This window comes from Brachyistius frenatus, unplaced genomic scaffold, assembly GCF_029030835.1.
Source record: "Brachyistius frenatus isolate BFR_SWC_R1_liver_20210118 unplaced genomic scaffold, ASM2903083v1 Contig_102, whole genome shotgun sequence".
In the NCBI taxonomy this organism is placed as follows: domain Eukaryota; kingdom Metazoa; phylum Chordata; class Actinopteri; family Embiotocidae; genus Brachyistius; species Brachyistius frenatus.
This window is the reverse complement of record NW_027210701.1, coordinates 1373357-1387901: the sequence shown is the minus strand read 5'-3', so window position 1 is coordinate 1387901 and position 14545 is coordinate 1373357. Positions and strand designations below refer to the sequence as shown.

Here is a 14545-nt window from a genome sequence, read left to right as displayed (position 1 = left end):
TCAAGTATAACTAAAAATATGCCCAATCTTTTTGGACTGTTTTCCGTATTACATATAAAACTAAAACCATAATTTCAGGGCTAAATGTTTGAGTGTCTGACCAAATTCAGGTCGTCTTTTTTGTCCAAATGCTAGTCAAAGGTTGTAAATCTGAGTTGAAACAACCCCATAAAAAAATCTGTGGAACAAAATTTGTACATCATATCTGTCCAATAGTTCAAGAGGAAAAATAAACAAAACCCTCAATATTTATCTGGAGATTTTGACTGCACAGATTTATCGCAAAGTTGTACAATTCACGAATGAATGAGAGTCCAGGTAATGAGCAGCCAGAACTCCCGCTATTTCCCACTCTCCCTGCAAAGCAAATAAATAATCACTCACTCTTTCATCCATGCACGTACTCATTGTTTATTTGCACAAGCTTCATTGTATTTTGCAGAATTTCTACCAAGACCATCGTGGTTGATGGGTCTGTCAGCCTGGTTCCCCAACAGAGCTGGAAGAAACAAAGACTAGACCATTTTTGAAGAACACTGAATGTGCTCTTTCTTTCTCCAGTTCTAGGAATTCACTTGATGTCGAAATATGAATAATTCATATTGTATGTAATAAACTTCCATACAAGTGAAGTCCTTACATTTAGCCGACATCTGTTAGATGACTTTAACCCCCGATGCTCTCGTCAATCGTCCTGGTTTCTTTCTGGTCCACTGAGGACCACAAGACAAACCTACATTAGCAGAAAGACCTTTTTAAAGTTTCAGAAAATGACGCCAAACATTTGTCTAATAACCTGACTCCAACCTTCCTGCCGAGGTGTCGTCTGAGTCCAATCCTGTCCAGTGTTTCTGCATTAGTGAGTTCACAACCGCTCCGTCGCCCTCGATCTCCACAGAGTACTGAGGAACCTCCATCTCTGAGTGACTGCTTTCCAGCCTGAACACGGTCAGTTTCAGCAGTTTATCCACCAGAAGACTATAGAAGTCATCGTAAACTTCATCTTTCCAGGAACCTTTCGACCCGTCAAATCCCTTCAAACAGCACAGAAAGGCCTGAGGAGGTGTCTCCAGCAGACTCTGAGGCAGTGCTCTCACATCCTTCACTCCAACATTCGACTCGTTTCCATAGTCAATAAACACAACATGAAGTGTGTCGTCCTCTCTGCGGATTACCTGAGCTCTGTACCACTGGTTGTCCCCGGAGAACAGAGCGAGACATGGACTGCCAGGATGGAGAGTCTCAGGGAACATCAGGTCCGACTCCACCTGTCCTGCTTCCTGAGCGAGCTGGACCACTTTACAGAGATCTTCTGTGTCGGCGTGTTGACACCAGAAGAAATGAGGCTCCACGATGCAGGAGGCGTACACCATCACAGACGTATCTTTGGAAATCTCTGGCTTCCTGTACGAGTCAGTGTTGTTGATTCCTTTGGAGACGTCAGATTTGGTCGTGTTGTCCTTTGTTTGAACAGCTTGGAGGAGAGTTTCTGTTTGTTCCATCACCTTCTTAGACGGCTCTGAAGAAGATGCTTTCCAGTATTTCTGCATTAAGTCGTTAATGACCACCTCGTCACACTCGGTTTTCACTGTATACTGAGGAACCGCTGCCTCTGAATGGTCCTCAATTTTACAGACTGTCATTTTGAGTTGCTTATCAACCAACCGATTGTAGAAGTCGTCGTAAACTTCATCATCCCAGGAGCCCTTTGACTCGTCAAAGCCATCCAGAAAGCACAGAAAGGCCTGCGGAGGAAACTCCAGCAGACTCTGAGGCAGCGATCTTACATTTACAATGTCAACTTCAGACTCATTTCCGTAGTCAACAAATAGAACGTGGAGTGTGTCGTCAGCTCGCCGAATTGCTTGAGCTCTGTACCACTGGTTGTCACTGGAGAACAGAGCGAGACATGGACTGCCAGGCTGCGGTGTCTCGGGGAACGTCCCGTCCTGCTCTGCCCATCCAGCTTCCTGAGCGAGCTTCGACACGGTGTTCAGGTCTTTGGTGTCGGTGTACTGACACCAGAAGTAATGTGGCCCGACGATGCAGGAAGCGTAAACCTCTGTCTTGCTTTGAGAAATGTTCGGCCTCTTGTACATAGAGATGTTCACCTTTCTGGGAAGAGAAGGCAGTTTAATTTCGGAGTCAATGTGTCCGTCTTTTGCCACAGTTCCGTTCTCCTTGGGAATGACCTCTAAGGTTCTTCCTTCATCCAAAGTCTTTACGTGTTCAGTCTCTTGTTCAGAGGCTATTGAACTCATCTGTAGCTCATCTTCAGCACACATTCTGTCACTGCTGTGGACTCCATGTTGTTCCATCGTCTTTGTCAACGCCGATGCTTTCTTGAGCTCTTTTTTCCGACAGTCTTGATAGGTTGATTTTGAGCTGTCGGGTTGCTGCTGAACGAGACCAGCCATCCTCTCTCTGACGGCCTCGTTTACATTCACTGAATCATTAAACATCAGCTGCACAATCAGCTTCCCTTTCTCCCCTTTCGCTGCCACTGAAATGGTAAAACTCTGACCAATGGCTTCCTCTGCAAACCACCGGTTGACTTCCCTTGGTACTTCTGCAGGGACATCGATCAGTGCGAGTAGAACGGCCTGCACGGGAACAGACCTGGCGATACTGGCGTCAGAGGGGAAGGGGCGAAGGTCAGCCTCTTTCACTGCGAGGGTATCCCCGTAGTCCACAAAGTGCACTTTAAGTTCTGGGGACATTTCTACTACCTGACCTCTGTACCACTCGTTATCAGTGTACCTGGCAAAGCAAATACTGTTCAGTCCGGGGGGGAGATTGGAGCACGGCGGCTGGTTGAGGAGCTGCGCAACATTTTCCTTCAGTTTGTCAAACAAAGGAGAATTCCTGTCCAGCTGGCAGTAGAAGTGATCGACGGTCTCTGAAGAGGTCACCCACACCTTTTCCTTCCCACCCACCTCAATGTTGAAGGTGGAGTAGGTGTACGCATCCAATGGGACCTGAGCTTCAGATGGTGCACATTTCTGAGCCAGTAGCGTGCATGCGCTGCCAGTAGCTGCTTCGATATCTACGCTGTTGACCGGACCTTCTTCGTTGTTACATGTTACAGCTTTTATGATGCATTTTAGCCCCGTGTTGGACGAAGCACCTGAACCCACAAACTTCTTAAACTCCGTTAATGCAGAGTGAGTCCACGTCGCAGCGGTGGGATCGGTCTTTGGATTGAATAAACAACACTGAAAAGCCAGCGCATCCAGCTGTAAGAAAGACGGATCGATGGGACACACGTCTCTCAGAGGGACCTTTCGACTTTGACCATAGTCGATGAATCTCACGTCTACGGCGGTGGAGTGGCGGCTCGCAATGATCCTCGCTCTGTACCACACACTGTTGTCGGGATTACGGGCGACGCAGATGGATTCGACGAGCAGCTGAGCCTGGGCGGATGTGTAGTGGTTCTGCAGGTCTTGCATGAGGCGTCTGAGAGAGTCGCAATGTTCTGTTGTTTGACACCAAAACTTCTGCAGACTTTCGATGCAAGACACGTTGACGTTGACACGATTTCCTGCAGCAAACACACCGTCATCACAAGCGTGCAGCACCTCGCAGGGCAAACCGGGTGGAAGACGGTTATAGATGTGTTTCAGAGGGTCCTGGTGTTTAGAGTGCGCTTTGGTATGACTATCATCAGCACCAGATAAGGCTACATTATCCGTCTTACCATCGACAACTTGTTTTTTCGTTTCTTTGACTTCCGTGCATCCTTTGTCTCCAAGTGAACTGAGGAGTGATGATAGAACGGGTTCATTTAAACCATCTCCTTCAGGCTTTGATGGCGGAGTCAGTCCTGCCTTCTTTATAAAACAATCGTTGATGCATGTGTCATCAGCTGCACAGAGAGTGGCATCATAGACATCTTCAGACATGTTGTGGTGGTCAAACTTTGCAACGAATGTCTGGTTCAGGAGCAGCGATTTCAAGTAATCCGTCTCGTCTGCGGTCCACTCTCTCCCCGTGCGTTTTACTCCCGTCAGAGCACAAACGTACGTAACAACTGGCATTCTCAGGAACTTTCCAAGAAGAGGTCGGACGTCTCCAACAGGAACCACTTTAGTTTTTCCTTCGTCCACATGCAGGACTTCTACAGCACCGTCGCTAGTCGCAGTGTTTTGCTTCAGTAAGGAGCGACGCCATCTGCCGTCAGTTCCTCTGGCGGCACACGGACCCGCGACGGTCTGCGGTCGGGCCTCTCCGAGATCTCCGCTCTCTTCGTAATGTTGCTGGATCTGTTCAGACAAGATCTCCAGTGCTCTGGAAAAAATCAAGATCTTGCAGAAAATATTCAGAGGGTCAGTTACTTCTGTGACATGAACAGTTTCAAAACCGTCCGGCAGAAGTTCAGGGTAAAAGTACTGATCATTCAGATTCAGTTCCTGTGATAAACGGACGACGTCAGGAGACTCTTCTTTGTGGAGACACTTCAGTGCAAGGCTTTTAAACTCATCCACCGGGATCGTCTTCATAACTCCAATCTGACACAAATGCTTGGAAACAGCGGGTATTTCCAGGAGGATTGTCCTGTCGGGCATCAGCACCTGTTGAACCAGTCCCTGCGACTTCTTTCCAGGCAGAGACATCAAAAACTTCTCGGCTCTCTCTGACCACTTCTCCTCGACAGAGACGACATTTGCGAGAACGCCGGATTCAATCTCAGGAGGGAGGAGGAAGTTGTCCGTGTGGCCCCACGCTAAAGCTTCACTTGTGGCGACGTGAAGTTGTCCCTGATCGATCAGGAAAACTTCATAGGTTTCACTTTGAACGGAAACAATCCGAGCTCTGTGCCAGGCGTCACTAAAGCAGACCAGACACAGGTCCGCCGATTTCCCTTCCGATCCATTAAACCTTCTCTTGGGAGTCTGAATCTTTTCTCTCATCTGCTCATAAACATGTTTTCTCCCTTTGTCCATATTTACCCATAATTCCACAAGACCACAGCCGGGGTTCAGGTTCACCCGTGTGATGAGAACAGGTACTTCTGATCCCGACATTGGAAGACCAGGAATCGAACACATCATGAAGCTCAGAGCTCAAATACACCTGCAACGGGGAGAAAAATGTATTAATGTTGAAGAAAATAGTCCTTTTTACAATTTTTAGAGAACTCAAAGGTAATGTCACCAAGTTACAATCTGCTTTACATCAAAATAACTAAACCGGTATCACAGTAAAGTGATTTCTAGGAGCTGTGAGTCACTTTAAATAAATTATATATTTCCCCGAATAGTTTAAAAATATATATATAATTGTTTAAAGAGGAGAATGTTGTTTTACCTAACTTGTTGATCATTTTCTGTTTTGTATTGACAGTTTTTTGGACCTTAAGATTGGAGACTAAGACCCTCCTGTGATGCTCTGCAGTCCAGACACGACAGGTGAGAATAAACCACAGGTATGAACTGAAACTGAAGTGACTCCTGAGGCCTGAACTACAAAGCAGGTTCAACAAACTAACCCAGGAAATGTTTCCGTTATCTGGCTTAACAAACCCTGACAAACGAAGTCACACGAAGCTGGTTAACAACTTGCCGTGTCCACCCAGGGTTTCATTTAGTTATTCTATGTATTTTCATGACATGTATGACAGTTTTAGCCTCATTTTTTATTAATGAACTGAGGAGCAAAAGAGAAATAAATATAAAACATAATTTAAACCAGTGAATTGGTTTACTGTCATGTACATGTAGGCTCCAACAAACACAAGTCTTCAAAGCTTCGGTTTCTGCTGTAGGATGAAATTAAAAAAAAAATAAAAAAATAAAAAGGTTACCATGGTGATGTGTCCCGGTAGGAAGTGAACCGGAAGTTACCTCTATAATCCTGCTTCACAGTATAAACCTCAGTTCATCACTTCTCTCATGTCTAATCATATGTTCAACCATCTAAACACTCCGCTGGGTTTCTCTTCTCACCGTGTTTGTCTGCAGACACTCATCTTCTTCTCTTCAATCAGCTGCTGGGTGTTGGAGGGGGCGGGGCTTACACCCACCTGGCTTTTTAAGGACTCTGATTGCACGCGCGTGCTCCTGGGTGATCAAAGAGGGATTCTTCTTTTTATATATAAAAAAAAAAAAAAACCTGAGGAGACCACAGTAACTTTCAGGAGCAGGTGGGTGGGCAGCCAATCACTGGGTAGCGTAGATTTAAGCCACACCCACAAACAACTGTGAGTGCTTCAGTCCACATACCGAGCTGGAAGTCTGTCTGCCCGTGCAAATAGAAGGCTGGACCCGACAGGTAAAGTTAACAGGAAGTATTTTATCACCTGCTACGTTCTTTGCTTTGTTTGAAGTCTTGAACACTCTGAAGGGTTTCTGAAATACTGCAGAGATCTTAAGTTTAACTACTAGATGACTCGTCTGTAGTAATTTTGAGGTAAATTACATCAGTTTGCATACTCAGAAGTTATTTTTTTAACTCCATGTTTGTATCATATTTGCTGCCTGAGTTTCCGAGACTTCCACATCATCAGTATGATCAATATTTTCCAGAAAAACCTGTTGTATACAAGCTGCCCCCTGGTGGATTATCTGTGCACTACAGTAGGTCGTCAGATCCAAAATGTCTTTCATCACTTGGTGAGGCACTGCTTTTTGGCAGGAAAATCTTTTCCAGTTTAGAAAAAGTTGAGGTAAGAAAAACATTAATATTTTTACTAATATTTAAATATGAAGTGTATTGATGGAACTTGTAATTACTTCATATTTTGTACCTCTTCGTTTACTTTGTTTGTAAATGTGTTTCTCAAATATGATACAGCAGGTTTTTAACGTAATTTATCTGCATTTAATGATGCAATCTGCAGTATAACTACTGCAATGTCAAATGTACAAAAAAGTGCAGTTTTAAATATGTCATCTGCATGATGATGGTCTTCAACTTAAGTGACGGAGAAGTAAGATGATGATGATGAGGAATAGACTCCTAATGTAAAACTTATTGCAGGAAGTTCAGCAGCGATGAAGAAGACTTGAGAGATGAAGGTGTTCTGTTTTTCTTGGCAGACCACCATCCGTCTGACCTGCAGGCTGAGGAGCCAATCAGCTGACCTTCTGCAGATACAGGAAGTTGTCACGTCTGGGTGAGCCCGACCAGTCGAATGAAACCTTCCTTCAGTTGGTATGTCAATCTCCTGACGCTGTAAACACTCTCCACTTAGCAATGTATGAAAGGTCCTGCTTTGTGCCATCTGCCTCTTTATTTACATCCACAGCTGGACTGATGTTTTTCATTCGCTGTAAAAGTCAGAGTTTGAACTGCAGCTGACAGAGTGGCAAGTGCTGAAGGAGCTCTTCTGCAGGTAGGGATTACTTTGGAGGAACACATCTGTTTCAGGTGGGGTTTTTTTCCCCAGAAGAGGCTGACGGCTTAGACATCAGTCTTCTTATTCCACGTTACATCCTGGTTCATCTTGCTCACGGAGAAAAGCAACGACTGGGCTCATAATGTTTAATAAATCTTCTTTTTAAAATCCCTCTCAGGTTGGTGAGAAGCGGCGACATCAGCACGAACTTCGCCTCTGTCAGGTGAGTCAAAGTCTTCCTCTTCTGTTAAATATACACGTCTGTTTATAACAGTCGGAGCACCTCAGACCCTCACCACCGTGTAAACCGACCATCTTCCCTTCATACACTGCATCAAGTTAACAGTCAGGGCCTCGAGCAGCAGCTTAAATTTATCTTCTGGTAATTTAGAAGTCGACTCCAGATGCAGAAAACATTCGCTGCTGTGCTGAATGAGAATCACACTTAATAATCTGCCACATGCACAAGATATTAGAGAGATGTGTGGAAGAACTTCAGCAGCAGTGAAATAAAAAAAACTGTGATAAATGAAACCTCAGCCTGTTTCTGATCATGCACACATCAACAACTCTTTATCCCCGTCATCATCATCATCATCATCATCATCATAAACTCCAGCCGGCAGCCCGACTCTTTTGAAAAAGCCTGTTGATGGTTTATTCATTTTAATCACTACAGAATTCATTTTGGGTGCAACACATGCCACATGTATAAAAGAATACAGTCACTGTATCATGAGTTTTCATATCTGATATAAACATTTAGTCGACAGAGAATCTGACGTGGTGGCCAGACTCGTAAATCATAAAGACACCGTTAGTGTGAGGGTCGGTTTCAGTCGTGTTATGGACAGAACGACGAAACGCTTCTGCAGGACGACGAGCAGCTTAACAGCCTCAAACTTCTACCAACCGTCTGTTTAACGAGCGCCTCTCTGAGCGTCCTGCACCTTTCACGACCGCTGCGAACACAAGATGAGACCTTTCGATTAAAAAGTTTCTCCTTACAAAAATGTAGGATACGAAGGAATGCTGTGTCCAGTAAACATGTGAGAGGCTTTTCTCCCTCTTGGTGCTGCTTTGGAATCGGAGCGTCGGGAGTCGGCTCGTCGCAGCGAGGTGAGAAGCCCAGACTGTGGTCGGTTAGCAGTGCTCTTCACTTCTGTAAACATGTCGATATGTTCGGAGTCTAATTTAACGTTGTTTTTTTTCTTTTCTTTAAATCAAATAAGCAGCCAGAGAAAGAAGCCAATTGTGGATGTTTGTGGGGGACGATGTGTGAGAGCTGAATCTGGGCCTTTCCGCTACGTTGAAGCACAACTATGTAATCATAAAGTCGGGATGAGAGACGTTTCTGCTCATCCCTGAAGCCACGGAAGCGAAAAACATAAAGACGATGTTGGTGTGACCGCTCTCCACCTGCAGCCCCGACGTCTCCCCGAAACTCTCGTGTCACACGGTAACGTGTGTGCGTGGGATGGAGGGAAGCATGCTCCCACTGAAGTGCGGCTAATGATTCACATACTGTACATCCCATGCAACAATACTAAATGAACTGGAGGGTTTCTCTTTTATAACCACCTACAGATGCAAAAGGTAAGAGATTATTTATATATATATATATATATATTTATATATATATATATATTAATTTTTTTTTTTTTTTTTTGACATCTAATATATGCATGCAAAGAACCTACTCTTCTGGGTTCCGTGGTGCGAGAACATCTGGAACAGACAGGAGCCTCTCTGCTCTCCATGTCTGGATAGTAGAGACGGTTACAATTATCATAGGAGTTATTGATCAGTTACTATCATGTAAAGCGTACAGCAGTTGCAGCAGTGAACACCGGGGATCCTAAATACTGCAGGAACAGAACTGAACGCAGTGCTCCACTGAGATACAAGCAAGGGCTGGATGGGGGTGTGAAGGGTAACTGTGCACAAATCACGTTGGCATGTTCTCAAATAGAAATGGATGATATCTTATAGCTAGATTCAAAATTATTCAGCATTTGACATTCTCATGCATACGACCACAAGAAGCGAGTCCATTGAAAAATAGTCCAAGCGTTGTTGTATTTTTTTTTTTTTTTTTTTTTTCCTGTGGAAATGGCAGAGAACCTAATGAGACATTAAAACGTGTGCTGCTGTCCAGAGTGTGAGGATACAGGCGGGGAGGTGGGGGGGAGGAGGAGCGGGCGGCGGCGCCTCACTTCTGCATGTCACACTGCAACAGCAGCACGATGGACGGGTCGCTCTTCGCCGCCTCCTTGAACTCCTCCAATGAGATCTGGTCGTCGTTGTTTTTATCCATTTTGCTGAAGATCTTGTCGACCCGCTGCTCCGGTGTCAGCCCGTCTTCGTTCATCTTCATCATGATCACGGTGCCCACCATCTTGTAGATCGCCTGTGGGTGAGGAGCAGGGAGGAGTCAGCCGAGGACTGAGATTCATTATGTAACACAGCAAAGCCTGAGTGTGTTCACACACGCAGAAAAGTGAGTCCAACTAATCATCTACTGCTCTTTAAAAGGAGGATGTGATGCTCGACAGACTGTATAGAAAAGTGGACGTAGTTTCCGGGTCTGAAAAATTAGGCCTTAAGCTGCAATACTAGATGCCACTAGAGGTCGGCTCCAAAAAGTCTCCGGTTCCATAGACTCCCATTCAACTTCTCATCAAATACAAAGTCAATAAATTGTCTCCATCAGTTATCTCTGTGTTGTTAGCTAAAGTCACTCCTTCTTATTAGTTTTCTGGAGGTCAATGTGAAAATAATCCCTCATTAATTATAAAATAAGTTTCAAAAATATGTGTTTTGGGGGGAGGGGAGTATCTGTTTGATTGACAGGCCCGTGGTGCAGTCAGGTTACAGCTATCGGTGGGCGGGACGTAGTATTGTCAGGTTTCCAATCCGATCAGTCAGGTCCACCGCTGGCTCCTCCCCCAGCTCGTCCAAATATGGTCACTTCCTGCTCCAAACCGATCCGAACTAGCAAAGATGGTGACAGAATCTGAAATGGAGGCTTCATAACGTTCACAAACCAACGATGACATCACTGCTGGTTGGACGCGGTGGGGAGGATCGAGCGGTGGATCTGAACTATGCCCCACCCACTTATATTGGAAACCTGACCACCACAGCCCTGTCAATCAAATGGCTATGCCTCCCAAAATATGGCTTTTTTTAAGCTTTTTTCTAATTCATGATGGGATTATTTCCAGATGAACCACCAGAAATAATAATAATAATAATAATAATAATAATAAAGAGGAGGGAATTTATCTAATGACACCATGATGACTTGTGGGAAACATTTACTGACTTTGAGAACTTGATGCTTTTTCAATGGGAGTCTATTGGCGAGAGCACCTAGTGGCCCTGAGTGGTATTACAGATGACATAATGAAGCTAAAAATAGTTTAAATTGTTATACAAGTGGAAAATCCCTCGATAATAAATAAATTACTGAAATCCAGTGAAATATTTTTGCTAAATCGAATGATAAACAATTGAAAAAATAGTCAATGCTGAGAATCATTCAACTAAAAGCAGCAAGTTAACAGTTGGAATAGTTCAATGATTAATCCATCTATATGATAAATCAATAACCTGTTTATTTTTATAGTTCATAGTGATCAATAAGATTCAGTTTTCCTCCATATTTAAAACACAGGGGATTCTCTGACCAGTAAACCTCTGATATAGTTTCAGAATAAAACACCTCGTTCATCATTACAGAACTCCTCAATATGCTCCGATATCACTGACGTATCAGATTCACTATCCTCATCGTGTTTCCAGAAATAGAAAATGTAGTTCGATACACATGTGCAGGAGGCTGTCTGCAGCCTGTGGAGCTCTGCAGGTGAGCAGCAGCAGCAGCAGGCTGATCTCTCATTAATCTGTACCTCGATGATCTCCAGCATCTCCACTCTGGTGATTTTGCCATCGCCGTCCAGGTCGTACATGTTGAAGGCCCAGTTGAGTTTCTGCTCGAAGCTGCCGCGGGACGTGATGGACAGGGCGCAGATGAACTCTCGGAAGTCGATGGTCCCGTCTCCGTTCTTGTCGAAAGTCCTGAAGGCGTGTTCTGCAAACTTGGACGCGTCGCCGTACGGGAAGAACTGCAGGAGAGATCTGAGTTAGAGCAGCGGTTGTTATGGAGCGTGACGAGGTGGTCGGACAGAAGACGGGTCCCACAAACCTTCACGTACAGCTGCTGGAACTCGTCCAGGTTCAGCCGGCCAGTGGGGCAATCCTTCAGGAAGCCTTTGTACCACTGCTTCAGCTCGTGCTCATTGAACTCTGTGTTCTTCACCAGGTCCTCCATCACCTCAGGAGTCAGCTTGCTGTTCTGCTTTCCCATGATGCCTGCGGTGCGAGAACATGTGAATAATGGACGAACATCTCTTTTATGATTCCAGACCTGAGTGCCGAGAGTAAATGCGTGTTATTTCTTGGACGGCAGCAGATATTTGCTCCTGTTCTATTTCTGTCCCGCAGCCTGTTCGTGACAGTCTGACCTGGATCATCACCGTCACAGCAGATCCAGTTCATCAAATGTTCGATTGCTGCTATCAAGTTTCCACTGCAAACACTGTCCTATAACCTGCCAGAGACAACAAAGCTCTGCTGGGTAGTAGAAGAGGCTCTGCTGGGTAGTAGAAGAGGCGCTGCTGCAGTAAATCCTCAGATGAGTGAGGGCAGCGAGCCATAGCAGGCCGCTGGATCAGAGGGGAACATCGCGGACCGGTCTGCATCCACACACCGAGCAGAACCGCTGAAAGCCCTCAGCAGAGATCATGTCAGCACAAGCAGCCTGCCAGAGGCACCTCAGTCATGAATTATTGAATCATGTTGTGGCAGATGACATAAAGTGGCCAAGAATACCTCATTTTCTGATTCATAATTCAACAAATGAGGCAGCAGAATAATATTTGCATACTGAGAGGGGGACTTTGTGGGGAAGTCCGGCCCAGCAGATCAGTAGATGGTCCACATCTCTGCAGCAGCAGCCTGGACAGCTCCTCACACTGCGCTGCATCTGCTCGGGCCTCCACAACAAACTGCACTAAATGTGCGCTGCAGCCTAAATCAGTGCAAACCACAGCGTCTTCTGTGCATCCCCTGGTGTCACATGGTCAGCCCTGGCCCGCTCGGTTGGTAATTGCAGAAGCGAGTCTGGCTGCTGTCCCTGAAGCGGGCTGCCATGAATGACCTTGAGGACAAACATTTTGCAGGAAGATGACAGAAGTGTTTGAGAGCTGAGAAACGGCTCGACGTGCTGCAGCTGCACCGTTTTAACACAAATACCCGCCTCGTCCCCGACAGGCCACAGGTAGACGGGGTGCTTGTGCCAAACACAGGCCAGCAGATGCAGTTTTATTTCACGCATTGGGCAATGACATCCGAGTTAATGCTATTAAAGCTAACCGCCTCCTGAGAGCGGAGCGGCAATCGCTGCTGCATTCCGATGGAAACGACGCAGTGAGAGTATTTCTAGAGCACATCTTCATCCTGCTCCTCATCAAAGCTCTCCGCGCGCATCGGGCCGACAAACATGTCAAAATGCAACAACCACACAGACCTATTTATAATAGGCAGGGCAGCTCCCTCGGTGCGCCGCAGAGCCTCATTACAGGCGCACACAGGCCAATTATTTGCGGAATTTTCGATGACATTTGGTTAATTCGTGTAATGGCCCCTGACTGCCTCGTTTCTGGTTGTTTCCAGGCAAAACGCAGAGGCTTTATATTAAGGGCTGCGCAGGTGCCAGAGGCAGCCCTCTCTTCAGCCCCCCCATTCATCCTCACGGCAGCAAAATGAGAAACATAATGCACGACATTAACACGAAGCTCTGCTGCGTTAAAATGTCACAAAAGAAAAACACGACACGACACGGACATGTGAGGCTTCACTTCTTACCTGATTACAGCCCGTTTCTGCTGCGTCTCCGCGGAATGGATCTGCTGTGGAAGTCCAGAAAACCCCCTCTGATGAAAACCGATGCCCAAACGGGATTATTCTCAACACCGCGCGCCTCTTTATAAAAAAGCAGCCGTTAATGAAATGTGTGGATTTTCCCGACGTTGCTCCAGATGATCCCACGCCAGTCTGTGCTGCTGCAACTAACAGGAGCGGCGTCACCCGTGCGCATCACAGGCTCATCACAAGTTCACTGAGGCTCTGCTGCTGCTGGAGGCTCACTTATAACGGGCTCTTCATCGTGATGAGGATGGTCAGCACCACCAAACCAAACATGTTGGATTATCTGATCTGCAGCTCTTCATTTAGGACACCAAATTATTCAGCAATCAGGAATTAGATTCAATAAATCTGCAACTGGAATGTCAAACAGATTAAATTAATTTCAGGGTCCCCAAATCCTCCGAATGTGACCACACAACAAAATAAAGTCTTTTAAGGGATTTTAATATTTGCATTCCTTCAGTCTGAAATCTTCAGGTTTATTCTAACATTATATTCCCAGAGCGTTCAGCTGTGTCCCCTGGTCGTCTTCAGATGTGTCTCCAGCTCTCATTTAACCCAGATTTACTTTCTCCTTCAGAGAGTAAAAATTCAGGTGGGAAAATGATGAAAAGAAGTCATAAAATAAATAATGGAATCGGTCCAATAAAAAGTGCTTCTTTTCTTTTTGCAGAAAGTAAAGAAATAGATCAGGTTTGTCTGTAATATTTATCTGCCCGAACGTGTTTCTGGAGTGATGCCACAAAAATTACAGTCTATTTTTATCTATGAGCAACTGAGTGTGATTCTATAACCTTTAATTTCATCTTTAACTTCTCCAGAGGAGCTCAGACTGGTAAATGCACTGCTGTGATTAATCTTAATTTCATTTGGGAATATGTAGAGCAAAGGGGCCTCAATTATTCCCTATGAAGGGCCAAAAGTAAATGTTTGTTATGTGAAATTATACAGTGCACCTGGAAAGTATTCACAGCGCTTCACTTTTCCACATTTTCTTATGTTACAGCCTTATTCAAAAATGGATTAAATTAATTTGTTTCCTCAAAATTCTACACACAATACCCCATCATGACAAAGTGAAAAAAGTTTGTTTAAAATTTTGGTAAATCTGTTAAAAATAAAGAGTGAAAATATAACATGTACATAGGTAGTCACAGCCTTTGCGCAATACTTTGTTGAAGCACCTTTGGCAGCAATTACAGCCTCAAGTCT

General features: G+C 45.1%; 2 protein-coding genes across 2 annotated transcripts; both read right to left on the bottom strand.

The window, feature by feature from the left end:
- Nucleotides 1-387: 387 nt before the first annotated feature.
- Nucleotides 388-7864, bottom strand: LOC138628567 (tudor domain-containing 6-like). Its single transcript, XM_069711676.1, has 4 exons — nucleotides 5949-7864; nucleotides 797-5076; nucleotides 641-713; nucleotides 388-499 (listed from the first exon to the last, which is right to left on the bottom strand). Exons 2-3 carry the CDS (start codon nucleotides 5052-5054, stop codon nucleotides 667-669), a joined length of 4305 nt encoding a protein of 1434 aa, XP_069567777.1. The 5' UTR covers nucleotides 5055-5076; nucleotides 5949-7864; the 3' UTR covers nucleotides 388-499; nucleotides 641-666.
- A 107-nt stretch (nucleotides 7865-7971) lies between these two features.
- Nucleotides 7972-13528, bottom strand: vsnl1b (visinin-like 1b). Its single transcript, XM_069711711.1, has 4 exons — nucleotides 13271-13528; nucleotides 11550-11716; nucleotides 11254-11469; nucleotides 7972-9749 (listed from the first exon to the last, which is right to left on the bottom strand). The coding sequence occupies exons 2-4, from the start codon at nucleotides 11709-11711 to the stop codon at nucleotides 9552-9554; spliced, it is 576 nt and encodes a 191-aa protein (XP_069567812.1). The 5' UTR covers nucleotides 11712-11716; nucleotides 13271-13528; the 3' UTR covers nucleotides 7972-9551.
- Nucleotides 13529-14545: the final 1017 nt, after the last annotated feature.

What these genes read in the sequence shown, in the direction of transcription:
- LOC138628567 (XM_069711676.1), bottom strand. Translation starts at nt 5,054, where the DNA reads ATGATGTGTTCGATTCCTGGTCTTCCAATGTCGGGATCAGAAGTACCT. An exon ending in GGCAGGAAGGTTGGAGTCAG is followed by an intron (nt 714 to 796) that starts GTTATTAGACAA and finishes TGTGGTCCTCAG; the next exon opens with TGGACCAGAAAGAAACCAGG.
- vsnl1b (XM_069711711.1), bottom strand. Translation starts at nt 11,711, where the DNA reads ATGGGAAAGCAGAACAGCAAGCTGACTCCTGAGGTGATGGAGGACCTG. An exon ending in TCCAGCAGCTGTACGTGAAG is followed by an intron (nt 11,470 to 11,549) that starts GTTTGTGGGACC and finishes TCTCTCCTGCAG; the next exon opens with TTCTTCCCGTACGGCGACGC. An exon ending in AGATGCTGGAGATCATCGAG is followed by an intron (nt 9,750 to 11,253) that starts GTACAGATTAAT and finishes CCTCACCCACAG; the next exon opens with GCGATCTACAAGATGGTGGG.